General features: G+C 41.4%; 1 protein-coding gene across 1 annotated transcript in view; it reads right to left on the minus strand.

The window, feature by feature from the left end:
• Positions 1–213: 213 nt before the first annotated feature.
• Positions 214–23,737, minus strand: part of LRPPRC (leucine rich pentatricopeptide repeat containing) — a 129,966-nt gene continuing 106,442 nt past the window's right edge. Inside the window, exons 30-38 of the mRNA XM_075595782.1 lie at positions 20,536–20,662; positions 18,026–18,114; positions 16,432–16,636; positions 13,720–13,853; positions 12,019–12,134; positions 6,260–6,334; positions 4,488–4,572; positions 3,118–3,260; positions 214–441 (exon numbers count right to left, since the gene is read on the minus strand). Of these exons, the coding sequence (XP_075451897.1) occupies positions 373–441; positions 3,118–3,260; positions 4,488–4,572; positions 6,260–6,334; positions 12,019–12,134; positions 13,720–13,853; positions 16,432–16,636; positions 18,026–18,114; positions 20,536–20,662 (1,043 nt within the window). The 3' untranslated portion in view covers positions 214–372. The remainder of the gene's footprint in view (positions 442–3,117; positions 3,261–4,487; positions 4,573–6,259; positions 6,335–12,018; positions 12,135–13,719; positions 13,854–16,431; positions 16,637–18,025; positions 18,115–20,535; positions 20,663–23,737) is intronic.

Consider the following 23,737-nt stretch of genomic DNA (forward strand, 5'->3'; position numbering starts at 1 on the left):
GACGTTGCTGTATCTACTCTAAGTTGCTGCCAGTATGCTGAATGCATTAAAGGTGCCAGAGAGTTAACTCCTTGATTTCTGGAGGGGCATGCAATAATACATTGCAAACCTCTGACAGTCATAGACTTGTTCAAATGAAAACATTACCATTCAAGCAAGATGAATGAATAACATTGCAAGTGCCCACCCATACAAAAAATAAACCATGCACAATTATTTTTTATTTTTTTTATTTTTCCCCATTATTAAATATCATTTGCAGAACATAGCTTTGTCACAATATTTTTCTCCGTGAGCAACAAAATACACATACAAAAAAAATTAAAAAAACAAAAGAAAATTTGAACAGTCAATATTTATGGAATAAAAGCACTAGTGTTGATCTTCGGAGGAGTCTTGATTCCCTCGCCTTAGTTTGTCTGCGTAGAATTTGAACGTCTCCTGGAGAACATAAAAGGGGAAAAAGAAACAAAATAATCAACAACGGACTCAGCATTTCCTAAAATAATGAAATTCAAGTGGGAGATGAAACTGCTTTAGTTTTCATAAGTTTTCAATACATGGCTGAACTACGGGAGAATGAAGAATTAGAAAAACAAGCGCTGCACAAAACTCAGACAAAAATACCACTTGTGAGCACGTCGCATGACAGGTCGGCAACCCTGCCTTCCTCATTATCTCTTGGTATCCACTGCAGCCAGGAATTCTGGGTAATGACATGCAAGTGTCACCTTTTGCTTCTTGTCCATCACCTTTTTTCAATGCTGCACACACAGTAAGGAATATGGAACATCTACAACCAATGGCTAACTGAATAGTTGAGAAAAGAAGCTGCCCAATAACATGGAGGCCCTCAAGAAGACCAGCACCATCTCGTAAAATATTGCTGGCCTGAAAAATGTGAACGCACTTGCTACTGTATTACAAGCTACTGGTTTCCCCCTCACCCCCAGTGTTTTATTAATTGTTCCTTTAAAATCCTAAATGGACAAAGCAAACTGTGCTGCATTTTTTTTAGGACTTTTTAACCAACTCGACAAGAATACTATAGCAATTCCAATGATGCGGTGATCAGGGTTCAGTTACAAAGCAGTGTTGAGAAAATTATCCGAGGTGGTCTTTTTTTTTTTTTTTTTGCAGCAGCAGCAGCACCACATCGAACGCTGAATTAGAAAGTACAGGAGGATTAAACAATCAAGTATATGCAGCAGAATCCCCCTCAACTCCGGTGCTTGGTTGCCACTACGAGTCCCAGAATCCTTGGGGGGAGGGAGATCAGGTGGGCTGTCCCAGCCAATGGGATTGAAGCAGCCTGAAAGGAACAGGATATCCTCTGAGACAAGGAGCCAGCGTGCTCAGTCGAGACGGAGGCAGCAACCTGGAAGGTAGCATCCAGGGAGCAGTGCTCCCATGGATTAGGCCTAGATCGTGCCCTTGGCCCTGAGCCGCCCCAGCTAGGCCCTAGCGGAGTGTTGCAGGGAAGGCCCTAGGTAGGGACTCTTCCCCTTTAGTACTATAGTAGTACTGCTGCGCTGGTGACCGGACGGCCACGCGGCACACTGCGGCCTGGGACCAGGCCACAGGACCCTGAGACATTGCGCGAGACCCTCCGGCTGAAGCTCTCACTGTAAGGAGGATCAGGACCCTTAGGCGAGAGGGGATTTGTGTTGGAGGCCCCGTTATGTGGGATCCGCTCCAACACACCACACCAAGCAGCACCTGGTACTGGAGTAACCAGGCAGCTACCCAACGTGCACCTGCATCCACAGGGGGTAGTGCTACTTCACATTTGGGTGTGACTTGCTGGGACAGGTGCCACAGCACCCACAGTACTTTGGGGGAAACACCACGTGTTGGGTCAGTGTGTTATACTGTGGGTACCGTTTATTGTGTTATCTGTGTTTAGTGTGTGTGTACATTAAAGCTTAGTTATATAGATGTGTGGTGTATTACTCATTACTGTATATTGGGTCCTGTGAGGGGTTATATCACCACCGCTGGGATCCTTCAAAGAGCTCACCCCAGGCCTCCTGTGAGCAGACAGGTACAGCAGCATGCACAGTTCCCTTAGGCATTGAGAAAGAGGGCTACATATATAATAAGGAAGGTTTAGAAAAAAATAAAAAGTCATGCTACCTGCAATAATTAAATAAAACATGAAAGATTAAACGGCATTAGGCTACAGACTTTGTGAAGCTCAAAACTTACAGTCCAAAAGTGCAAGAGCACCACATGCCTAACGAGCCTCACTGGCAATTAATAGATTTTGGTGCCATTTACTTGGGTTACTGCTCTACAGCCTTCTCTTCCCCTGCCCTTTAAAACATCACATCCATCATTTTCTGATAACATCTCAATTTCCAAGAAATAGGGTCACATGGCTGGCATTTTAGCCACGCAGAATCTATTTTTTCTTTAAACTTGAGGAAACCACCATAGATGTGAGGAATAATGTATTCGCAAAGGATGAAAAAAAAAAAAAAAAGCAAGAAAACAAAATGCCCCAAAAAGCTACAAGGAAGAATGGTGCTTATTATCTTAGGTATTTATATATAAAAAATGAACTCAGAAGAGTGGGTATAGATTAACTGTGACATTCAAATGCTCTTACAAACTTGTAAGCAGCATTCAGCACAGCATCAAATGGTCAAGCTGCATATATGAAGATATATTTTGTTTTGCGGTAAACCCAGTTACGCCAAAGTAATCAAAAACAAAAGCAATTACTGGTTAATAAAAATAACTCGTTGGTACTGAAGCACATTAAAGTTCTCTTTTATGCTTGAAAACGCCGAGATAGCTACCGCAGAGGATCGCGGGCAAACTCATACCTGCAAAATGACCTGTAGATGTGGGCCTGATAATATCTTATGCTTTCAACACAATAATCCACAGAAGGTTATCTTCTCCCACAAGTACAACGGAACATACAATTAATCCTGCAACGCCCAAATCTAGCACTTCACATGCACGGGTCCCTGGGAGAATTCTCTATTGAGATCTAATCCCTGTGTAATTAAGTAGACAACTTTTTTTTTTGTTTTGTTCTGCTGTTATTAGCATAAGGAATATTCATAAATCTGTAGAGGTATGTGTTTGTAATTAGAAAACACTCACAGGGGGCTCAGTGAAAGGGACAGGCTCTCCGGCATCTTTTAGAAGGACTGCCAAGCGTTTTAAAAACAGCTCATCTGGATTCAATTTTTCGGCTTTCAATTCCTCGTACAAAGCAGTCGCTGAAGCCACATCTTTGTTGAATGCTGGTGGGCGTATTAAGAAAAGAACAAACAATAAGAAAAAAAAAAAAAAAAAAAAAAAAAATCAGCTTTACCTTACAATCAGTTTAACACATTATGGGCATATTAAAATAAGAATCACAAAGCTAACCAACTTACCAACGTATATTGGGATTTGCAATGACGGGACAATGCAGGTAAACATGTGAAATCATCAAGACCAGATAAGGGTCAGGCATTCAATGAGTCTCAATGACAGAGCCAGTCTCAGCGAGTGCTCTTAAGACGCTTACTTAATGTCAGAGTGCCTGCATTCACTTCTATTTTAAAGACTGGCAGGGACGGAATTAAACAGCGCGACCCCAGTTTTCACTATATTGAAGTTTTTAAAGTCAGTACTTCCTTTACATACATTTTTTTTCAGTCCCGATTAGGGTTTTCGGCATTCACGCCGCTTGTTTTTTTTCCCTCTTTTGCTTTCTCTGTAGTGTCTACAATTTGTAATGTTTCTTTTCAGAGTTCATTCCTTTCACTGAAATTGGGACAGGAGTAGCAAAAGGGTTCAGGCATCTTTTATGTCAAAACAAATGATACTGCATTTGTTAGGGGCTAGTTAAAGAATTCCATCTAAATGAAGTATGAAGGCTGCAGTGATTTGCACGGCACCAAATCTGACATTACTATTTCTCAGACGTTGCCGGACTATGAGCGTGAAGTACAAGCAAGTGCTGAGAAGGAAAAGCAAAGGCAAGCTCTAAAAGAAACATTTAAGCATCTTTGAGAGATCGGGGCATTATGCACATACAATATACATGTATTGGTTCCCCGCTTCAGTGTATACATGAGATCCAGCTGTACTGTAATATTAAACTCACTTTCACTAGGCACAATACAAAACCATGTTGACCTGAAGTAATTCAGTAGGCACTTTTCTTAGCTTTAATATATAAAATATTTTGTGCACTTAATTCTTATATTAGCACATGTATTTGTTTAGTGTAGAATGCATGCATAAAATATACATTTGTACTGTAATATTAATCGACCTCACTTTCTCTAAGCACATTTGCAGAAGACTATTGGTTAATAATTAAGCCACTTTGCCCCATCTGTTTGAATTTTCATAAAAAAAAAAAAAAACATTGAAAAAAAACAGTACTCTGCTTTGTTTGTAGCAAACTGCAACAATATACATACACAGTAAATCGGACAGTTCTTGGAATAATATTAAGGTATTAAGGAGTTGTTTACCATAGCTTTTCATAAGGTAGGAGTATACAACTTGCTTTTCTGGGAAATCGGGGATCAGTTCAAGTAGACCAGTGATTGCTTGTGTCTGTAGAATTGGCCGAGAGAGTGAGTATTAAGTGCAAGTAAAAAGTAAGAATCTCTGCACAAAAATTGACATGAAAACCACACGGTTAGTATATGATATGATAACATAGAAGAACAACCAATAGATGATCTCTCGGTCACAAAAACACAAACTACAAGCTCCCCCTCATTCATACTGGTAACGCACTGGGCCCTAGTGCTGGTCCCAGATTGGCATAGACATTTGTAATGTGGGAGCAGCTGATCAAGTCTGGAGTTCCAGACTTGATCATAGTGGAAGTAGAGGCTTCTCCTTCCTGAAGTTAAGAACGGGACCGAGTTACGTGATCGCTACAGAAGTCAGCGCGTGAGCCCATTACTGGAATGTTTATGGCACCCCAGAACCCCAGCCATTCCAATACGCAAGGGATTTAAAGATGAAATCACATCTATCCCACAAATTAAAAACTTCTAGTCAACAATTCAACATGGAAAATTACTTCCTTAAAAAAAAATAAAAGTAGACATGCTTAATGCAAATATTTGATGGTCTTCAGAAATCAAGACCGATTCATTTCAAAAGGGGATCTTACAAGTAAAGGATAGAGAAAAAAATGGGCAAGCATGTCCTCATTCAGAGTACAAATAAAGGGTGATGGGTGAATGGGGTGAAAAAAAGAAAAGTACAGTGTGACATATCACAATGGGAAAAACCAAGCCCCTGCTAAACTTCAGTTTACCATGTTGACACACAAACTTAAATATTTAATGACACTTAATTGACTGATTTTTGTAAAAGGGAAATAAGACGCCTACATTTAACCCTTTACATGTCACTGCAGTTGGTTCATTTCTAAAGGACTGGAGTACTAATATTTTTTTATTGACCGTGGAAGGAGAAATACTAATTTGTATTTGAACAAAGTCTGAGTGGGTGCAGCTAAAAATATATATTTCAAAACAAAATCGATTTCCTTTACTAAAATACCAGAGAAACCAAGTTGGTATTTTTGTGTGCCCTGCTTTAAGATCAGGACGTATAGGGATAAATGCATCTTGTGAATGCGTCACCTGGGAATAAAGCTTATACCATAGGAGGTGATCAGTAACAACTCGCAAATCGTATTGATATTATAAACGCACCATAAACATTCATATCTTGTTTCAAATGGACTTGGAGTGTTAACGGCCAGTCATTTAACTTTGTGCTTACCAGGACTTGATAAACCGATTTATTTTATTTCCATACACCAGGCAAAACTATAAAATACTGGGATTTTTGTCACCTAGACAGTCACAAACTTCACTGGAGTTTGAGATCCCGTCCATTCCCAATCGGTGACTGAAATGTGAAGAAACTGCCATGTTCATGATTGATGAACATCACGATTCATGTAGTAGTGATTGCACACAATCTGCACGCTTCTCAAGTATCCCACCATGGTGCATGTTCCCTTCTCTTGACTGCAGTTGAATTAAGGTACAAGAACTAAACAGTCTTTGAGCACTAAAGAAAATAATTAAAGTGCAATTAAATACAACTGAACAGCTGTTCAATTGTTTTCATCCGATGGCTTTAAAGTATCTTTTATTAAAGTGAAAAGTTTAGAACATGTTCCAGAATTGGTACAACACACCTCTGCCCGATATGTGTCTTGTTTATTGTACACATGTAAAGCAATTACTTGTCTTAAAGTGTTCTACTTTACCTCACCCGACCTCTGCGTCGTCCTTGAAATAAAAGACACCAGAACCGGCGTTTGTTCTGCAATAGCGCTGCACCGCTGTAAAAAGAAAAGAGCCATTAGGGGAGTGTGCAGAAACTCCAAGCCACTGGGAAAAACTTATATGCATAACATTAAATAAGGAAAGTACAAAAAATAAAATAAAAAAGATTAATAGCACAGTAATGCATCATTACAGCCTAATGGCAGCTTATAAAGAAATACAGTAGCAGATCATTAAATGCAAAACAACAGAGGCCTGCCTAATCATGCCAATCTGTCATAAATATGTCCTTGGCACAGCAAGCTTGAGATTTGTTTAAAAGAAAAAAAAGGGGGAAAAAAAATAAACCAATGTTTCAGCAGCCCCAAGAAATTAGGTTTAGGACTGTAAAAGAAAGAGGGAAAAAAAAAAGAAACACTATTCGACTCCAATTATACTGCCAAGCATTCACAAGTGAGCTTGGGATCAGAAGGTTAATTATACATTTAATAAGGTGTCAGAGAGATAACTGCTCGTTTCTTTATAAAAATTAAAATGTACAAAGCAAGTTCTCTTTAAAGTATAATTACCTACACTTATGCATACAAAAGGACTGATTTCAATCTGTTTTATAAAAGGCTTTCTATGCAACAGACAGTCAATTCTTGAGGGAGAGACAAAAGTTAAACTTGAAAAAAATAAGTTTGTGTGACAAACCAGAAAAATCAAGTGTCTATCCAACATTACAAACTATAGTAAAATCAGGGAAGGCGAGACAATATTGTAGTTTACAGTTATCACAGTTGTCACATTCTCATACAGTAACTTAAAGAGAAGTGCTTTTTATCCCCCTTCAAATTAAGAAAAAAGAAAAGAGATTACCAATTCACATAAAAGATCAAGTTTGACTACGCTTGTGCTGGTAACAATGCCTGTAACACAAAGCTGACAGCAACGGTTTATCACAAAAAAAAATAGTATTAAAGAAGAAATGTAGAAATGAGTACATGTTAAAGCACGTTTCATTATAAGCAGGTGCAGAAGAGTAAAACAAAGTGAGAAAGAAAAGAGACATTGGAAGTGCGTGTATATTGCACGTTAGTTACAAGACTTTCTTGGGCACGGAGTATGTTAAATGCCTCAAAATATTACTTTATCATTGCTGACCCACAACTCCCACCCCAAACACCATCTAATCCTTTCCGACGATCGCACGTCCAAACTGTGAGCCCCTTTATCTACTGCCTCTAGCAAACAACTAACGGACATAACCATGGATGATAAAAAGCAGTAAGATTGTCTGGTTCTGGACCAAAACAAAGGCATTTTATTGGAAAAATACCGATTTTATTTTTCAGTGAGTACTGAGATCTATGGTGATGCTAGAAATCAGAGTCTGCGCCTCCAAATTAATGAGGCTATCAGAAAAGCAGATATGTCTGCACATCAACGTGACAGACCCCAGGCAAAGTCATTATGTAGAGAAATGCAGGGATATGGAAGTACACAGAGGTAAATCTGGATCACTTAACACGTTTACGGTATCATCACTGTCTGGGGGGACGAAACATGTTCTCCTGAACATGAAATAATCTTTAACAGTAAGTCAGAGGGAGTGGGGAATGGGAAATGCTGGTAAGCGAGGTGGGAGGGGGGGGAGGAGAGCGAGCAGGGGGGAGGAGAAGAGCGAGGATACGGGGGGGGGGGGGGGGAGAAGAGCGAGGATACGGGGGGGGGGGGAGAAGAGCGAGGATACGGGGGATACGGGGTGGAGAAGAGCGAGGATACGGGGGGGGGGAGAAGAGCGAGGATACGGGGGGGGGGAGAAGAGCGAGGATACGGGGGGGGGGAGAAGAGCGAGGATACGGGGGGGAGAAGAGCGAGGATACGGGGGGGGGAGAAGAGCGAGGATACGGGGGGGGGAGAAGAGCAAGGACGGGGGAGGGAGAGCAAGGACGGGGGAGGGAGAGCAAGGACGGGGGGAGGGAGAGCGAGGACGGGGGGAGGGAGAGCGAGGACGGGGGGGAGGAGAGCGAGGACGGGGGGGAGGAGAGCGAGGGGGGGAGGGGAGAGAAGAGCGAGGACAGGGGGGAGGAGAGCGAAGACGGGGGGGAGGGGGAGGAGAGCGAGGACGGGGGGGAGGGAGAGAGCGAGGACGGGGGGGATGAGAGCGAGGACGGGGGGAGGAGAGCGAGGACGGGGGGGAGGAGAGCGAGGACGGGGGGAGGAGAGCGAGGACGGGGGGAGGAGAGCGAGGACGGGGGAGGGGGGGAGGAGAGCGAGGATGGGAGGAGAGCGAGGACGGGGGGAGGAGAGCGAGGAGGGGGGAGGAGAGCGAGCAGGAGAGCAAGGAGGGGGGAGGAGAGCGAGCAGGAGAGCGAGGAGGGGGGAGGAGAGAGAGGACGGGGGGGGGGGGGGGGAGGAGAGGACGGGGGGAGGAGAGAGAGGACGGGGGGGGGGGGGGAGGAGAGGACGGGGGGAGGAGAGGACAGGGGGGAGGAGAGGACGGGGGGGAAGGAGAGCGAGGACCGGAGGAGGAGAGTGAGGACGGGGGGAGGAGATCAAGGACGGGGCTGGGGGGAGGAGAGCGGGGGCAGGAGAGCGGGGGCGGGGGGAGGAGAGCGAGGACGGGGGGAGGGGGGAGGAGAGCGAGGACGGGGGGAGGAGAGCGATGACGGGGGGAGCAGAGCGAGGAGGGGGGAGGAGAGCGAGGACGGGGGGGGGGGAGTGAGGACGGGGGGGGGGGGGAGGAGAAGAGCGAGGACAGGGCGGGGGGGAGAAGAGCGAGGACGGGGGGGGGGGGAGGAGAAGCGCAAGGACGGGGGGGGAGGAGAGCGAGGACGGGGGGGAGATCGAGGACGGGGGGGGGAGGAGAGCGAGGACGGGGGGGGAGGAGAGCGAGGACGGGGAGGAGAGCGAGGACGGGGGGGGGGGGGAGGAGAGCGGGGGGGAGGAGAGCAGGGGGGGAGGAGAGCGAGTACAGGGGGGGGAGAGAGTGAGGAGTTTCAACTGATTTCTCGAGCAACGCGCGCCCCCTCCTGCTGCCGCCCGCGCGGTCTGTGGCAGCATGGACTTAGCCTAATTGTTGTTGTTAAACTTGCATACTGTTCTGGGATTTGTAGTCCAGTTTTTCCTTTATGTGAAGTTGAAACTTGAATGAAAAATACTGCACAGCATTGAGCACAGCGACTTCAAGAACCCGTCCTTGTCAAAACCAAATCCCTTAGGTTACACAGTTATCTAAAAGGGAAGTAATCGGACTTCGCTTTACAATAGCACAAGATTTCTATACAAGAACTATGGCATTTCCCACAAAGCTACGGCCTTGTTGAAAGCAGCTGCAGAATGTACAATGTTAAGGGTTGTCACGATCAAATGCAGCATTCATTACAAGTTGCATTGGCAATTCCACCCATAAACACTGTGCAAGTCAGTGCTGATTAGTCAATGTATTGATCAGTTTGCAAGATGCACCTATCCACAAAAGCAGCAAAAGAAAACGAAGATGCGTAATGCTCAATTCTGCATGTGTAAGATCCCGGCTACCAACAGAAAGCAGCACCATCCGACAAAGACATCCTTCTGTTCTTATTGCTTCTTAAAATGCAAATTGATGTCAACTGTTGACAAAAGCTGTGATGACTAAAGCAGCAGTTTTACTTCTCTTCTACGGCTTACAGGTTTACCAGCTGCTAAGCATTTTAAGTGAATATAGTGCTATTTACTATTGGAAATTGGTAACAGGCCTCAATTTGACACAGGGAGTCTACACAAACCCAGCAATCTGCAGGATCACTGTGATTGTTTGACTGCCACCTGCTGGGAAAAGACTCCCTGACTGAGCCTGTTTGTGTACACTGCCAGTGGCAGCTCTGCTCACCCACAGCTCTTTCTGCATTGGCTCAGTTTTATATTTAGCACAAGTAAAATGGCATGAATGCAGTTGGCTCATTCCCTGAAGATTGCTAATTTTGCAGAGAATGTGGGCTACTGAGAGGAGCCTGCCTTTCTCATTTATTGTGCCAGTGACATACACGGGAAAGGAAAGCAAATTTAGTTTCTAATAAGGAAATCAACTAGCAGAAGCAATACTGATATTTAAACAAGATGCTACTCTTTAAAAGCACATATTTCCTCACTTGATTTACCTATGCCTAAAATGGATGGGAGTATTAGCAAAAGAATACACAGGGGGAAACCGCTAGAACAAACAACACTTATGTTAAAGAATATATGAACACGTTTTTTACCCTTTGTATATTTCCATACGTTTTCAGGCTCTTCGTGTCTGAATTATAATTTAATTCCCAAATTATAAAGGTCACAGGAAGCAAGAAAGATTATATAATACAGTTGCATAGTAGATGAGGTTGAACAAAGATGTGTCCATCAAAATCAACCTATTAAAGATGAGTAAAACTAAAAATCCATATACCGGAATTTTCCACGCTTTCCATTCAAAATCCGATATACAATGTAAATTCCGTACATGGATTGTTCCAGTTTCAATGCATGTGGGTCAAAAACCGCCATTGGATACAATCTGTCCACGGATTTGAAGATTTTTAAGACTGTTCCAATGGATTGCGGAATCCTTTGGACTCAATTTGCAATTTAAAAAAATCCAGAAAAGGCGAATCGCCCTTTTTGAGACTGAATTGCGGAAGGAACTGTCCAAATCCACAAAACAATGGTCGCCCATCTCTACAATCTATGCTACATTGAGACGACAGATACTTTATCCTATATTTGTATTTACAGTATTTTGATCCAGAGGAAGACCAACACAAACCCCAGTGAAATATCATCCAATGATACAACAGAGAAAACAATAGGCTATAACAAACGACAGCAGTACATATATACATATATACATATATATATATAAATATATATATATACACACACACATTATATATATGTGTGTGTGTGTGTGTGTGTATGTATATATATATATATATATATATATACACACACACACACATATATATACACACACACACACATATATACACACACACACACATATATATATATATATATATATATATATATATATATATATATATATATATAAAAATGTAAATACAACCGATTGATCATCTGCATGTCTTAGGCTGGTCTGCTACCCCGCCTTTCACCATTATCACCCAGCACACAGCACTTCCACTGCAGCAAGGGATTCTGGGGAATGACATGCAAATGAGCACACAGTGCCACTTTTTGCTTCAAAAACCATTTTACACACACACACACACACACACACACACACACACACACACACACACACACACACACACACACACACACACACACACACACACACACACACACACACACACACACACACAAAATAAAGCTGTGGGATAGATGTGGTGGTGGGAAGGGGGGGATGGGACAAAGAAATATACATCATTAGAATAGTGATGGACGCATGAAACATGGCAAATCGAAGTGGTAAGTTCACATAGGTTAATGCAACTGGATATTAAATGGAATGTTTGACTTTGCACAGATTCCGTAACTGAATTTCTCCTGAAGCAGCATGTAAGGCTTCATTGCACATGGTGATCTCTTATTAAATCAACATGTTAATGAGTCGCATGTTCACAAGCTTCAGATCTAATTCTCCAGAAGCTACTGTAAAACTATTGAAAAATTAGGTTGTAAAAACTAGTGTGCAAATAAATCGTCAAAGTGGTCCCTTTAAGGCATCAACCTGCTTCCAGTATTTTTAAATGCCGTTGGAGTGTATGTTTACCTGCAACAGGAATCTGGCATCCTCCTTTCTTCCTGTACTAACATACTGAAGGAAAAGATCTGTGACAGGCCTGTACACAGCAAACTGATTGGCCAAGCGCTCTGCCATGCCGCTTACTGCAAAACACAGGAAAACACGTGTCAGATTGATACAAGAATAATGCACCACACGTTATACATACTTGTACTGGCAGGACTAAGCATCTCTCCTTTGTTATCAACCTTTTACTGCTGCCAGGGTATGCAACACAAGGCTCAACATGCTACATGCAATATAAGTTTGTAGGTGTATAAGTAACGCGACACTCACAATTTCTTTTCTTCATTATGATTCACGTTTAGCGTATGTATAGTGAGGCACCAATGCAATTTTTAGTGAAGAGAAAAACTATTTGGAAAGTATACTGTAGACAATTTCAAGAAATTCTAAACATGGTAAATACGTTCTTTACACCAGGGGTGCGCAAACTTTGTGCGCTGCGCCTCCGTGCCGGCCCTTATCTAAAAGCCGGCGTCAAATGACAGACGGGTCATGTGAAGTGATGTCACATGACCCACGGCGTCATTGGACGCGTGTTGCCATGGCAATTTGTCACATGACTCCGCATCACTGAAGACCAGGTAGGAGACACTGCAGAGGCCGCACGCGGTCCCCCGGCACTTAATTAAAAAAAAAATGTTGCGCCCTCCACTTTGCACTATTAAAAAAAAAAAAAAAATGATATTTTAGTTCTAAAAACAGAAAGTTAGAAAAGAGAACCTTTCCAAAATAAATATTTGATTGAAATAGTTCAGTTAAGTGAATCTTCAGGTTTTCTTTTTGTGTTAGGGGCTTGAGCCCAGAGATAGAGGTTGCTAAGCGCAGTCATTATGATTTAGCACCATTTAGCAAATTTGGGCCTTAGAGACTCAGAAATTGCAAACAATGCAAAGATATCGGAAACCGGTTTCAGGGGAGCGAGACCAGCTTTTTAACAACTAGCTGTAAAACAATAGACCAGATTTGATTTTTCTTTTGAACTAATTAAATATACAGGAATATGATGGGATAACGTATTTAAAGGAGAGGAAAGTAACACTGCTATCTTTTCAACAGAGTTTTGACCGATTTTAATGTTTTCTTGCAGGTCTACTGTAGGTGTAGGTGACTCATGACTGATTAGTTCCCTGATAAAATAAATTATCATATGTTTAAAACCATGCTCCTACAAATATATGCCCAAAACAATAGGTAAAAAGGAAGGTTTGCACGCAGTAACGATCTGATTATAATGTATATGATTTAAATTATGACTGTTTCGTTTCCACGTCATAGTGACACTCATGAAATGTATTGTCCATGCTGCCCACTAATATTTGTATATAACCTCTTCAGTGCCCTCATGACGTACGGTGTACGTCAAAAAGTACCACCCCAGGGGCCCGTATGACGTACACAAGGGATGGCCAACTCCTGTTCTCAAGGGCCACCAACAGACCAGGTTTTCAGGATATCCCTGCTTCAGCACAGGTGGCTTAACCAGTGGCTCAGTCAAAGATATTAACTCCACAAAGTTGAGAGGAGTGAGAGCACGCTAATAATAAATCTAAATGGTTTCGCATGAAAGGTCCAGCAAATAGAACAGATGTCCATTGAGAAACCACAGGATGATGAAACAAGCTCAAACTGGCATTGGGACAAGAAGTACCAGCTGTAACTTACATTTTTCCAGGGCTGGTTCCATCTTTTCGTCAATCACCTTTCTGAACACGTATGCCATGCTTGTGATTTGGGAATCCTGCTCTGCGGGTGTACACATGGACTCTATGTACTCTATCGCTTTTTCAATGTTATCACTGAAAATACAAAACATTATAAGACTTCGATTTCAATGCTAAAATACCCCAAAGCAAAAGCAGCAGGTACGAAGGACCCCATTTATTTTATTTATCAAATGTTTTACCAGGAAGTAATACATTGAGAGTTACCTCTCGTTTTCAAGTATTTATTCCATCCTCTTATTGAAAGAAGCTGCAGTGTTAAAAATACTAAAACTTTGCTGCGGTAACTATAGCAGATTTGCGGCGGACCGAAACCCCCCCTAAAAGTGGCCTTAATTCTATAATGAAACCTGACCTAGGCAATGCCTTAGTAACTGTGACATTAATGCTGCCTTTTTCATTGAACAAAAGTGACTTGCCGACTTGCTAGGGAGCAAAGGTACCTAAAAGCGAAAAATAAAACATTAAGGCCTGGTATTTTAATAATTCATGTGGAAAACTTACTGTATTTCTTGCAATATTAAATTAAATATTTACCTGCATTTTGCAGAAGTGTCTCTCTTGATTCAAAAATTGATAATAAATATAATCTGTTCAACACATTGTGCTGCTCTATGTTTTAACCTTCAAGGGACTGCACTAATAAATTAGTGTGTGAGAGATATATATAAATACACAGCAAGCATCTTCATAACCTATAATGACAACACGGTTTGGGGTTCTGCTGCTCCAATTCCTCAAACGATAAAGATCTAAAGTCACCTCTTATAAAAAAGTAGTGGGATTGGACCAGACCAAAAATATATATATATGTTTTTTTTTTACTGAATACATATTTGCTCTTAAATATAGTAGACATAGTCGTGTTAGTACAGTTGCGATATTGCAAAGTAAATGAGTACTTCAGTATTAAGTGATACTTTTTATTTATACCTTTTCTGAGGAAGAGAGAACTCTCGAAAGCTTGACTTAACATCTATTGTTAGTCCAAATAAAAAGAGTTATCACCTAATACTGAAGTGAGTGAGTGCGTGCATGTATATATATGGATGTATATATGTATATATATCTATGTATATATACACAATATACCATCGTGCTTTAAGTTATGGTGGGTGAAAAAGGCCACCAGCAACTTCCACCGTATTGCATATAGCAAATAAAAAGATCACTTGTGAGCACATTCACATGTCTTAGGCAGGTCTGCAACCCTGCCTTTCACCCATTATCACCAAGTGTACAGTATTTCCACTGCAGCAAGGGACTCTGGGAAATTACATGCAAATGAGCATACCATTTCACCTTTTGCCTGAACAACCATTGTTACATGGAGCCCATAAAGCTAATGCTTGATATATATATATATATATATATATATATATATATATATATATATATATGTATATGTATATGTGTGTGTGTGTGTGTGTGTGTGTGTGTGTGTGTGTGTGTGTGTGTGTGTGTATATATATATATATATACACACATACACACATACACACACACACACACACACACACACACACACACACACACACACACACACACACACCTTGTCCCATACAGGTAATGTATAGATAGGTTCCTTACCGAGTAGATCCAGGATCCCAAGATCACGAGGCAAGAAGGAGACAGCACACTCAAAGGTACAAAAAGCAGCGTGTATTCAGTAGAAAAACCGGCACATAAACCCGACGGTTCAAGGACCGAAACGTCGGGTTTATGTGCCGGTTTTTCTACTGAATACACGCTGCTTTTTGTACCTTTGAGTGTGCTGTCTCCTTCTTGCCTCGTGATCCTGGATCTACTCGGTAAGGAACCTATCCATACATATATACACACACACACACACACACACACACACACACACACACACACACACACACACACACACACACACACACACACACACATACACACGTTTTAAAGTTTCAATAATAAAATCAGTGTTTTGTTTAATATTGACCAATATTAATTTAGACTTCTATGAATGATAGATTTGCACACATTGCACAAATAGCAGCCACACAATTTAATGCCGCATGAATGCGAGCAAGGTGAAATGAAAAAGAACATAGCAGATTTTCCCCTATTAAGGCAAACACAATGCAAATACTCAGCATTTACAAGAACTTTTATTTTCCAGTGACGCCAATATAATAAAATCAGCCCGATGCTCATGTATAAATCGATGTACTGTAGTTAACACTAGAAGTAAAGAATACAACTATGTTAATATGGTTTGTAATTCTGCAGAGCGCAAAATTGCTTCCAACACAAATACAGTTATAAAGCAGACAAGCTTTTTATATTAAGGTCATATTCAAGGTCGACTAAAGAAAACAGGTTTCAGCTATTCAATAGCGTTCGTTAAGTGATTTTCAACCTTTGTCATCCTTCAAAGAGGATTCAGCAACACAGACAATCTGGCAGCATTTGTCTTGCTTATGGTGTGTTTTCACATGGCACATAGATTCAAAGGAACAGAGAATAGGTTTTTTCTATTGGGGTAAGAAAATCCATACACTTCATTTTAACCCCTTTGGTACCATAGGGACCTACATCGATGCTTATGCAATTGTGCTCTTCCCCCATCGCACCAAATGCGCGCGAGAGGCTCGAGGGGATAAGGCCTACTTATCTGTTCACTTACTTTTTCAGGTGAGCCAAAACTTTGTTATTAATAAAGAGCATCTGGGATAAATGAATCGCCGAGCCCATGTTTCTCATCATGCTCTCCACTTTCTCAATGCTCTCTAGGTCCCCTTTCATGGCTAGAGCTTGAACAAGGCGAGTGACTGCCAGCTGAGTGGGCACCTTGTCGCTTTCGAGCAGCGCCTTTAAAGAGGCTAGAGCATCTATCCGAGAGGAAAAAGGGGAGAGGAAACAAAAAACCGCTACGGTAAGCACTGATCCCAGGGTTCATAAAGCAGAACAGACAGGGAAGGAGGTGATTAGCATCCACTTTGCTGTTTTTCATATTAGCTACTTTCAGAGAAATGCCAGGCTTGTTTGAGATTGGGATTTAAATGATGGGACTGGCAGTCTGTCAGCAAGCTGCTGAGAATGCAATATGGAAAGGTTTGTCCAAATTGAGCCTCCCGACAACAATCGGCAAAGACCTCACCCCCACACAAAAGCGGCGATGGGCTCCATATCAACAGGGAAACGGGCTTCGCAGAGAACTAATTTATTCTGTGCAGATGGTAGTTGTGCGCTTCCACTGTAAAGCATAAACTAGCAATCTGCGTGCCAGGCACATTGTATTAATGGCCAGCTCACAGAGCTCTCTGAAAACACAAATAATGGATACATGTTATGATCAACAGCTATCAATTTCAGAAATGATATGTTTTGTACATATCACAGTAGCTACTATCAAAGGAGTACAAAAAAAAAGTGTGCCGCCTATATTTGTATATACACACACACACACACACACACACACACACACGTGTATATATAAATTTGTATGTGTAAGGCAAATTGGCAATTTCAACAAGCAACTCATCACGATCAATTTTAAAACATTAATAAGGAAATTAAATACACAGCGTTAAGTAATGCATGACAAGGGATTTTAATGGCCTGATAAAGATTTTAAGCTGAAAAAAAGCATAAAGTATATATATATATATATATTCTTTTTTTAAATTATATAGAATTAAAGAGTATATATATATATATATATATATATATATATATATATATCGTAGTTATTGTGGACTATTAAAAAAAATCTGAAAGTTTTTTCTTAATCAATATTGTAATCATTTGGTGCACAATCATACACATTTAACACTCAATTTAACTCATTTGATATTGCACAACCAACACAATGCAAACGGCAACTGCTGAGAAATTGTTTCATATGCTTTAAAATTATGTTAATGTTCCAAATCAAACTGACTTGTGCTGTGAATTTTAACACCGCTGAAAGCCTGCACACTCTCGCTTTCTGGGACACACATTTTGCATGTCTGAAGCGCAGCGATTCATCTTAAGAAAACCCATTTTGTGTTAAATGGCATGGAAACCGGACTAAGTGGTCAAATGACAAGTACATTCATATTCAAGATGTATTATAAATGCATGTACAGTAATTTACGTCTCTCTGCTACCACAAAAGGCTCTTGATAAGCAGGTAATTTGCTAAATGGACTCCTTTATCTAAGTATTCGAAGGGCGTTACAAGAAAATTCTACAGAGGCACTAATGTGACGTAAAGGTCAAGCATTGTGACATACCTTTCAAATAATCCCGCCTAACTTGCGTTATGATGAGGAGGCTGCTGGCAGCATCGTTCAGTGTGAAGCCCCTGATGTGGGTCTCGGCGCTAAAATAAGCAGACATTTAGAAAGGAATTACTGACATGCTTCTGATACGATAATAAATGGTTGAGCTCCAAGGTGAAATTACAAAAACGACTGTACGTACGTTAGAAATATTGCTGCAAAATATCGACCTGGAGACAGCTTTTGTGTTATCCTGTCAATGGTTATAGAAGGCTAATCTTTTTATTTTACTTTTTTTTTGCATTCTGACAGATGACAGAGTTGGAAACGAGCAACAAAAGAAACAAAGTAAGAGAGTTTTCTTTTATTTTTTATTTAAACAATCGGTTCAGATTCTTGAATGCTGACATATTAGATGTCTAAAATAACTGCACGCCTGGCGCGGCTCTATTGTATATTAGGCAGGATACTTTTTCCCTCTCTCATTTTCCCCTAACGTTCACCATAATTATAAAATGTAAAACTATTCAAACATTTATTTTCAGGGCTGCATACTTTCACTGGAAGACGGAAGCGTATTGTGAACATCATATCATTTGGCGGATTAATTTTCACTTTCTAGTCACCAAGACGTATCCTTTTCAAAACGGAGAAAAAAACATGCTCTGTGCCACATGTCAGATTAAATAAAACCACTTCTCGGCCAAATAAAAAAAGGCTGACCCCCTACAACACAGGAAACTTCACACACTTGCTGCGTTTTCTCCAATGACAAGCTTCGGCTATTAGAAAGCCAGCGCAAGCTTTCAAATCAAAAAAATGACTTGTCTTCAATTGCATCTGTTTGAAAGCATCTGCCAAATGTAGCAATCCCTAATGAAATCCAGGCATAACTTTACAAAGTTCATTTCTAGATTAAACAAAATCTCCTCCAGCAGGGAGAAGCAGTGAGAGTAGGGAAGCGATGAAGAGGTCACTGTCATTTAGTATATCAACAATCAAGATAAACCGCTCTGATCATCTTGAGGCCAACAACTGAGCAGCCTACCTACTCGAATTTGTGTGCTGAGCAGATTGGGAAGTAAGCAGGGTCATTGCTAAATTATTCTCAGCAATCCTAGAAAATCCTTTGTGGAGTACACAATATGACTATCCTCTCAGTCACTTTCAGCCTCTGGGGGGTCAGAAATAGTCATTGGACTCAGGATTTTCTTACTCTACCAAGCAATCCTCTTAATCCCTGCCTAAGCACCCATTGCTCAGTTCCGCTCCTTCCTTTGTCCCATCTGTCAAAGCCCTTAAATCAACATTTCACGCATGAGACCGTAAATTACATGTAACACAGGATTTACTTTCCCCCAATCTTTCAATCTTTAGTGTGATTAAATAGATGTTGGTCACTATTACGGACCTAATCTTTCATTCCAATACTACTGCATCTCTAATTTCAATGTCTTAGGCTCTCTCTACAGAGAATAAACCTAAAATTTATAAGCATTACAAGAAAATCTGCGACTGGGTCCACAATAAATTTTCTAGAAAAGCTCTTAAGAGACCAAGAGGTTCTGGACATCTTAACAGTAGGATCTTTACATATTTTAAAGTAAAAAAGGTAGGTTATGGTTCCATTTCGTACTTCTCACTAGACAAACAAACATGACTAAAATCTATGCTGGTGGGCATGAGTCTTCAATACTGCTGGTCTTATAACATCTCCGTTTACAAAAGAGTGCCTGGGTGTCTTTTCGATTTGTTGACAAGTTGCAGGCATACCATGGTTAAACCACACATACTGAACGCACTGCTAGACAAAGAATTGAAAGATTGCACTTGGAGCAGCAGCAACAACCCAAAGATTGGGGAGGGGGGGGGGGGGGGTGAGAAAGTGTCATCTTATTCAGCGGAAACACCCTGCAAATTAAACCTTCAGGATTTTCCCATCTCTGCTGCTGATCGCCACCATAATTCCAAGTGGATATAGCAGCAAAATCAATAATAAGACTATCACCTATTGCAGTGACGTCATCTTAATTCACCTATTTGTCGGTGGCCATATTATCCACCCAGACAAGATTAGAAAACCGGGGTGTACAGTGACCGAACCGGGGATCGCAAAGATGCAAGACCAGGGCAGGTGTCACCCACCACACCTGCTTCTGCAGGATAAGCAAATGTTAAACTCTAGCATAGGAAGTTGCTGCTTTAAGGGATAAACACTCGTATTTAAAATGATGAACCAATGGAAGAGCTACGTATAATGGGATTACATAATACCAGTGTTGAAAGGATGTGCCCTCTCCTACTGTGGCATGCCCCCACGGAGAAAACAAGCTTTTGTTAGAAATAAAGAAATGTTTTACAGATGCAAGCTTTTCCAGTGGTAGAAGTAATAGTCAATGCCTGCATTATGGGCGCCTTACTAAGCTTGTTATACAGTTGCGTACATCAATAATGACATAGAAAATATTCAACACTGGCGTTAAGAATTAGAAAGAGTAGAATAGTAAAGATTGAAGACTTACATGCTTCTCACGTTGATGGCCTCTTCAAGCAAACCTTCAGCCAGCAGTGCCCTGATCAGACTTGAATAGCCAGATGAGTTCAATACATTCATATTCTTTTCAGCTTCCAGAAACATATTATAGGCTTCTACAATAAAAACGAAAAAGCATTAAAGCAGCAGTCCCCGTATTAGTTTTTCTTGTACCTAAAGCTGGGATCCCTTGAGCTGAACCACAGTTCTTCAACCTACAGGGACCTCTTGGGCCCTGAAATCTTTGTATTTTATTGTGCCTGCGTTTGGCTACAAATGGAAACCAATGGGATGATGTGCATTGACGTTGCAGCTTGACTGCCCGAGCAGGGCTGCCATATTACAGGGAGAAGACTGATGGTCTCTTGATAATCAGGGGGCGTTCACGGAGGAAAGAGCACCGCGGTTGAATTGGAGGGGCATGAGCGTAGGGAGAATACCTGGTTCAGTTAACGTTATAAAAAATGTTAAAAAAAATAAAAGGGTTATAGAACGTGGCAACCATTTGCTTCTTTCCGAAAGCGCACAAACCTGTTCAACTTAGTTATTTTTTTTCTACAAAAAAAAAATATGTATCAAATAACCTTTCAAATGGAAGTGTTACACATGACGGTGGATTACTTCAATGCTTTTCTGCTCTGTTGGGCTGTATCTTGGTTGTTTAATAATCTCACAATACTGAAATACAAATGTTCTACCAGAGGTTCCCAACTCCAGTCCTCAAGGACCACTAACAGTCCAGGTCTTAAAGATACACCTGAGCACAGGTGGTTCAGTCACAATGATTGGACCACCTGTGTCAATGAGAAGATAGCCTTAAAACCTGCACTCTTAAAGGTCCATGAGGATTGGAGTTGAGAACCTGTTTAATCTAGATAATTTAATTTGCAGTAACTGCCCTGTAAAGTTAAACAAGTTAGGCTGCGTCCATAGAGATGGGAGCAGTGCTGAACCGCGCTGACGCTGAGGCTCGCCTGCTGAAGCCTGTGCGATTTCATGCACGCGAGCCAGCGGGCGCGATCGGGAGGCGGGGGGAGGCAGAGGGAGGCGGGGCAGTGACTTCGCTGGGCCAATCGCCTGCAACGCACCGACGTCAACGTCAAGGCGCCGCGACGTTGACGCTGCTTCGTGCTGATTGGATGTTTTCAGTCGACAGCGCGCTGAAAAACAGCTTGGCTGTCGGCTGAAAAATCCAACTCGTCAGCACACCTGTAGATGCTCGTGTGAGCCCCCTCTAAAGACATCCTCATGGAGGATGCAGGGGCTCAGCGCGGAGCTTCCGCACGGCTTAGCGCGGCTTCCCCTGCTATGGACGTGGCCTTATCCTCATCTGGGCTGAAGGAGTCGCTCGGTAAGGGGACGGACATTGAAAACATCGACACTGACTTTAAAGCCCTGTGGAAGAAGCAATTAAGGCATAGCCCAAGGACAGTTCATCAAAAAAAACTTGTGTGCAGATATCCATGATACATACGAGTGTAGTTAGAAAATATGTGATAGAAAAACTCCACATAACTTATAGGTTAATTGATCCCACAGGTAGAAAGAAGTCCTCTTAATTGAAGTAGCTTAAATTAGTATAACATTCTAAAATGCATCAATGGTGAAAAAAGGAGACTGAGGTCTAATCTACTTGGGAAAAACCTGAAATAGTCTATTCCTCAAAATCTGATGCTATTCATGTAGCAAGAAATGTCCACGGTGCTTTACCTAGACCAAGTGACTTTCATTGAGAAAGTGACAGTAGAGATACTCACGGGATGCCTCAAGGTGTGGGCTTCCATTGGCGTGCTCCAGCCATCAAAGTGATGTGTAGCAACTAGGACGGAGTGGCGGTGCACAGCGCGCATGAAAAACCAAGGGCTGGAACTTGCAGCGGTATGAATAATGTATTGGCGCATCACACACAACAGGGTAAAGAACACCAACGCGTTTTGCACCTTTCTGGCACTTTAGCTTTTTTACCCTGTTTTGTGTGATGCGCCAATACATTTTTTCATACTGCTGCAAGTTCCAGCCCTTGGTTTTTCATGCGCGCTGTGCACCACCACTCCGTTTCTGGCACTACACATCCTTATAACTGTAGGCAAGTCCCTGTGCATGAGGTAGTAAAACAAGGATTGTAAACTCATCAGGACTGTGCCCGTAAAATGATAAGTGCAGGACTGCGTACTCGTGCTATACCGTCACTGTGAAGCATTTTCAGTCCCACTGGGAGAAAAGCGCTATATGGAAAATGTATTATCGCTTCCTTAACAATTAATTTGTCAAAGTGGTCCCATTTCTGCATCAGACGCATTCCAAAAGCATTTTGCAAAACATTGGGATACACATGTTTCCAACTACACCTTTCCCCGTGTTCTGGGCTATCTGGTGCTATAATGTTATGAAGAATGATAAAAGGGCAAATGGAGAAATGGAGAAATGCAGAAGTAAAAATAGTCACTTCTGTTTCTCCAGAAACCCTATTTTAGCTCTGTAAAAACAAAAGCAATACCTGAAAATGTGAGGCAAACTTTCCTTGAAAAATACGGTTCCCACAGGTCCCAGTTAGAAAAAAAAAAACACATTTGTATTTTACAAAAAAATAAAAGGAAAAAAAGGCACAAGCCCATCATATACTGTATAAGATCCTACATGAATAATTATCTGTATATTGTATCTGTACACTAATAAAATAATCTGACTGTTAATAAGACTGTTTACTTGAGGGAAAACGAAGCTACAGATTTTGGAAGTCATCGGAATCTATAGCTTTATGAGTCGGAGGTTAAACAATAAAGTGGGATGGAATATCTTGCCCGTCTGACTTGCACTGAACAGGTTAAACCATATTAAAAGTTCAAAATGGGCGCCTGCCTTGTTGAACAACTCGGAAATGCCGGGATACAAAGCGAGATTAAATTATTTGGCAAAGACAGATATTTAAGCAGTAAATTGAGCGACGCTTGTTTGACTGATTAACAGTTTTATTTCACATATTCACAATAACTGTCAGTGTATGAAAAGATGTTTGGAAAAAAAAATGGTAGCCACACTTCTCACTCCATAATTCTTCTAAAACAAAATTGTGTAGCTGTAAACATTTCATTGAAACTATAATCCAAACTGAAGTGTGTGGAAGCAAATTACGAGGGAGAGAAGAACCACCCCCCCCCCTACCACCATCAATCAGTAGCTACACATTTTTA

Source organism: Ascaphus truei, chromosome 4, assembly GCF_040206685.1.
Source record: "Ascaphus truei isolate aAscTru1 chromosome 4, aAscTru1.hap1, whole genome shotgun sequence".
Lineage (NCBI taxonomy): Eukaryota > Metazoa > Chordata > Amphibia > Anura > Ascaphidae > Ascaphus > Ascaphus truei.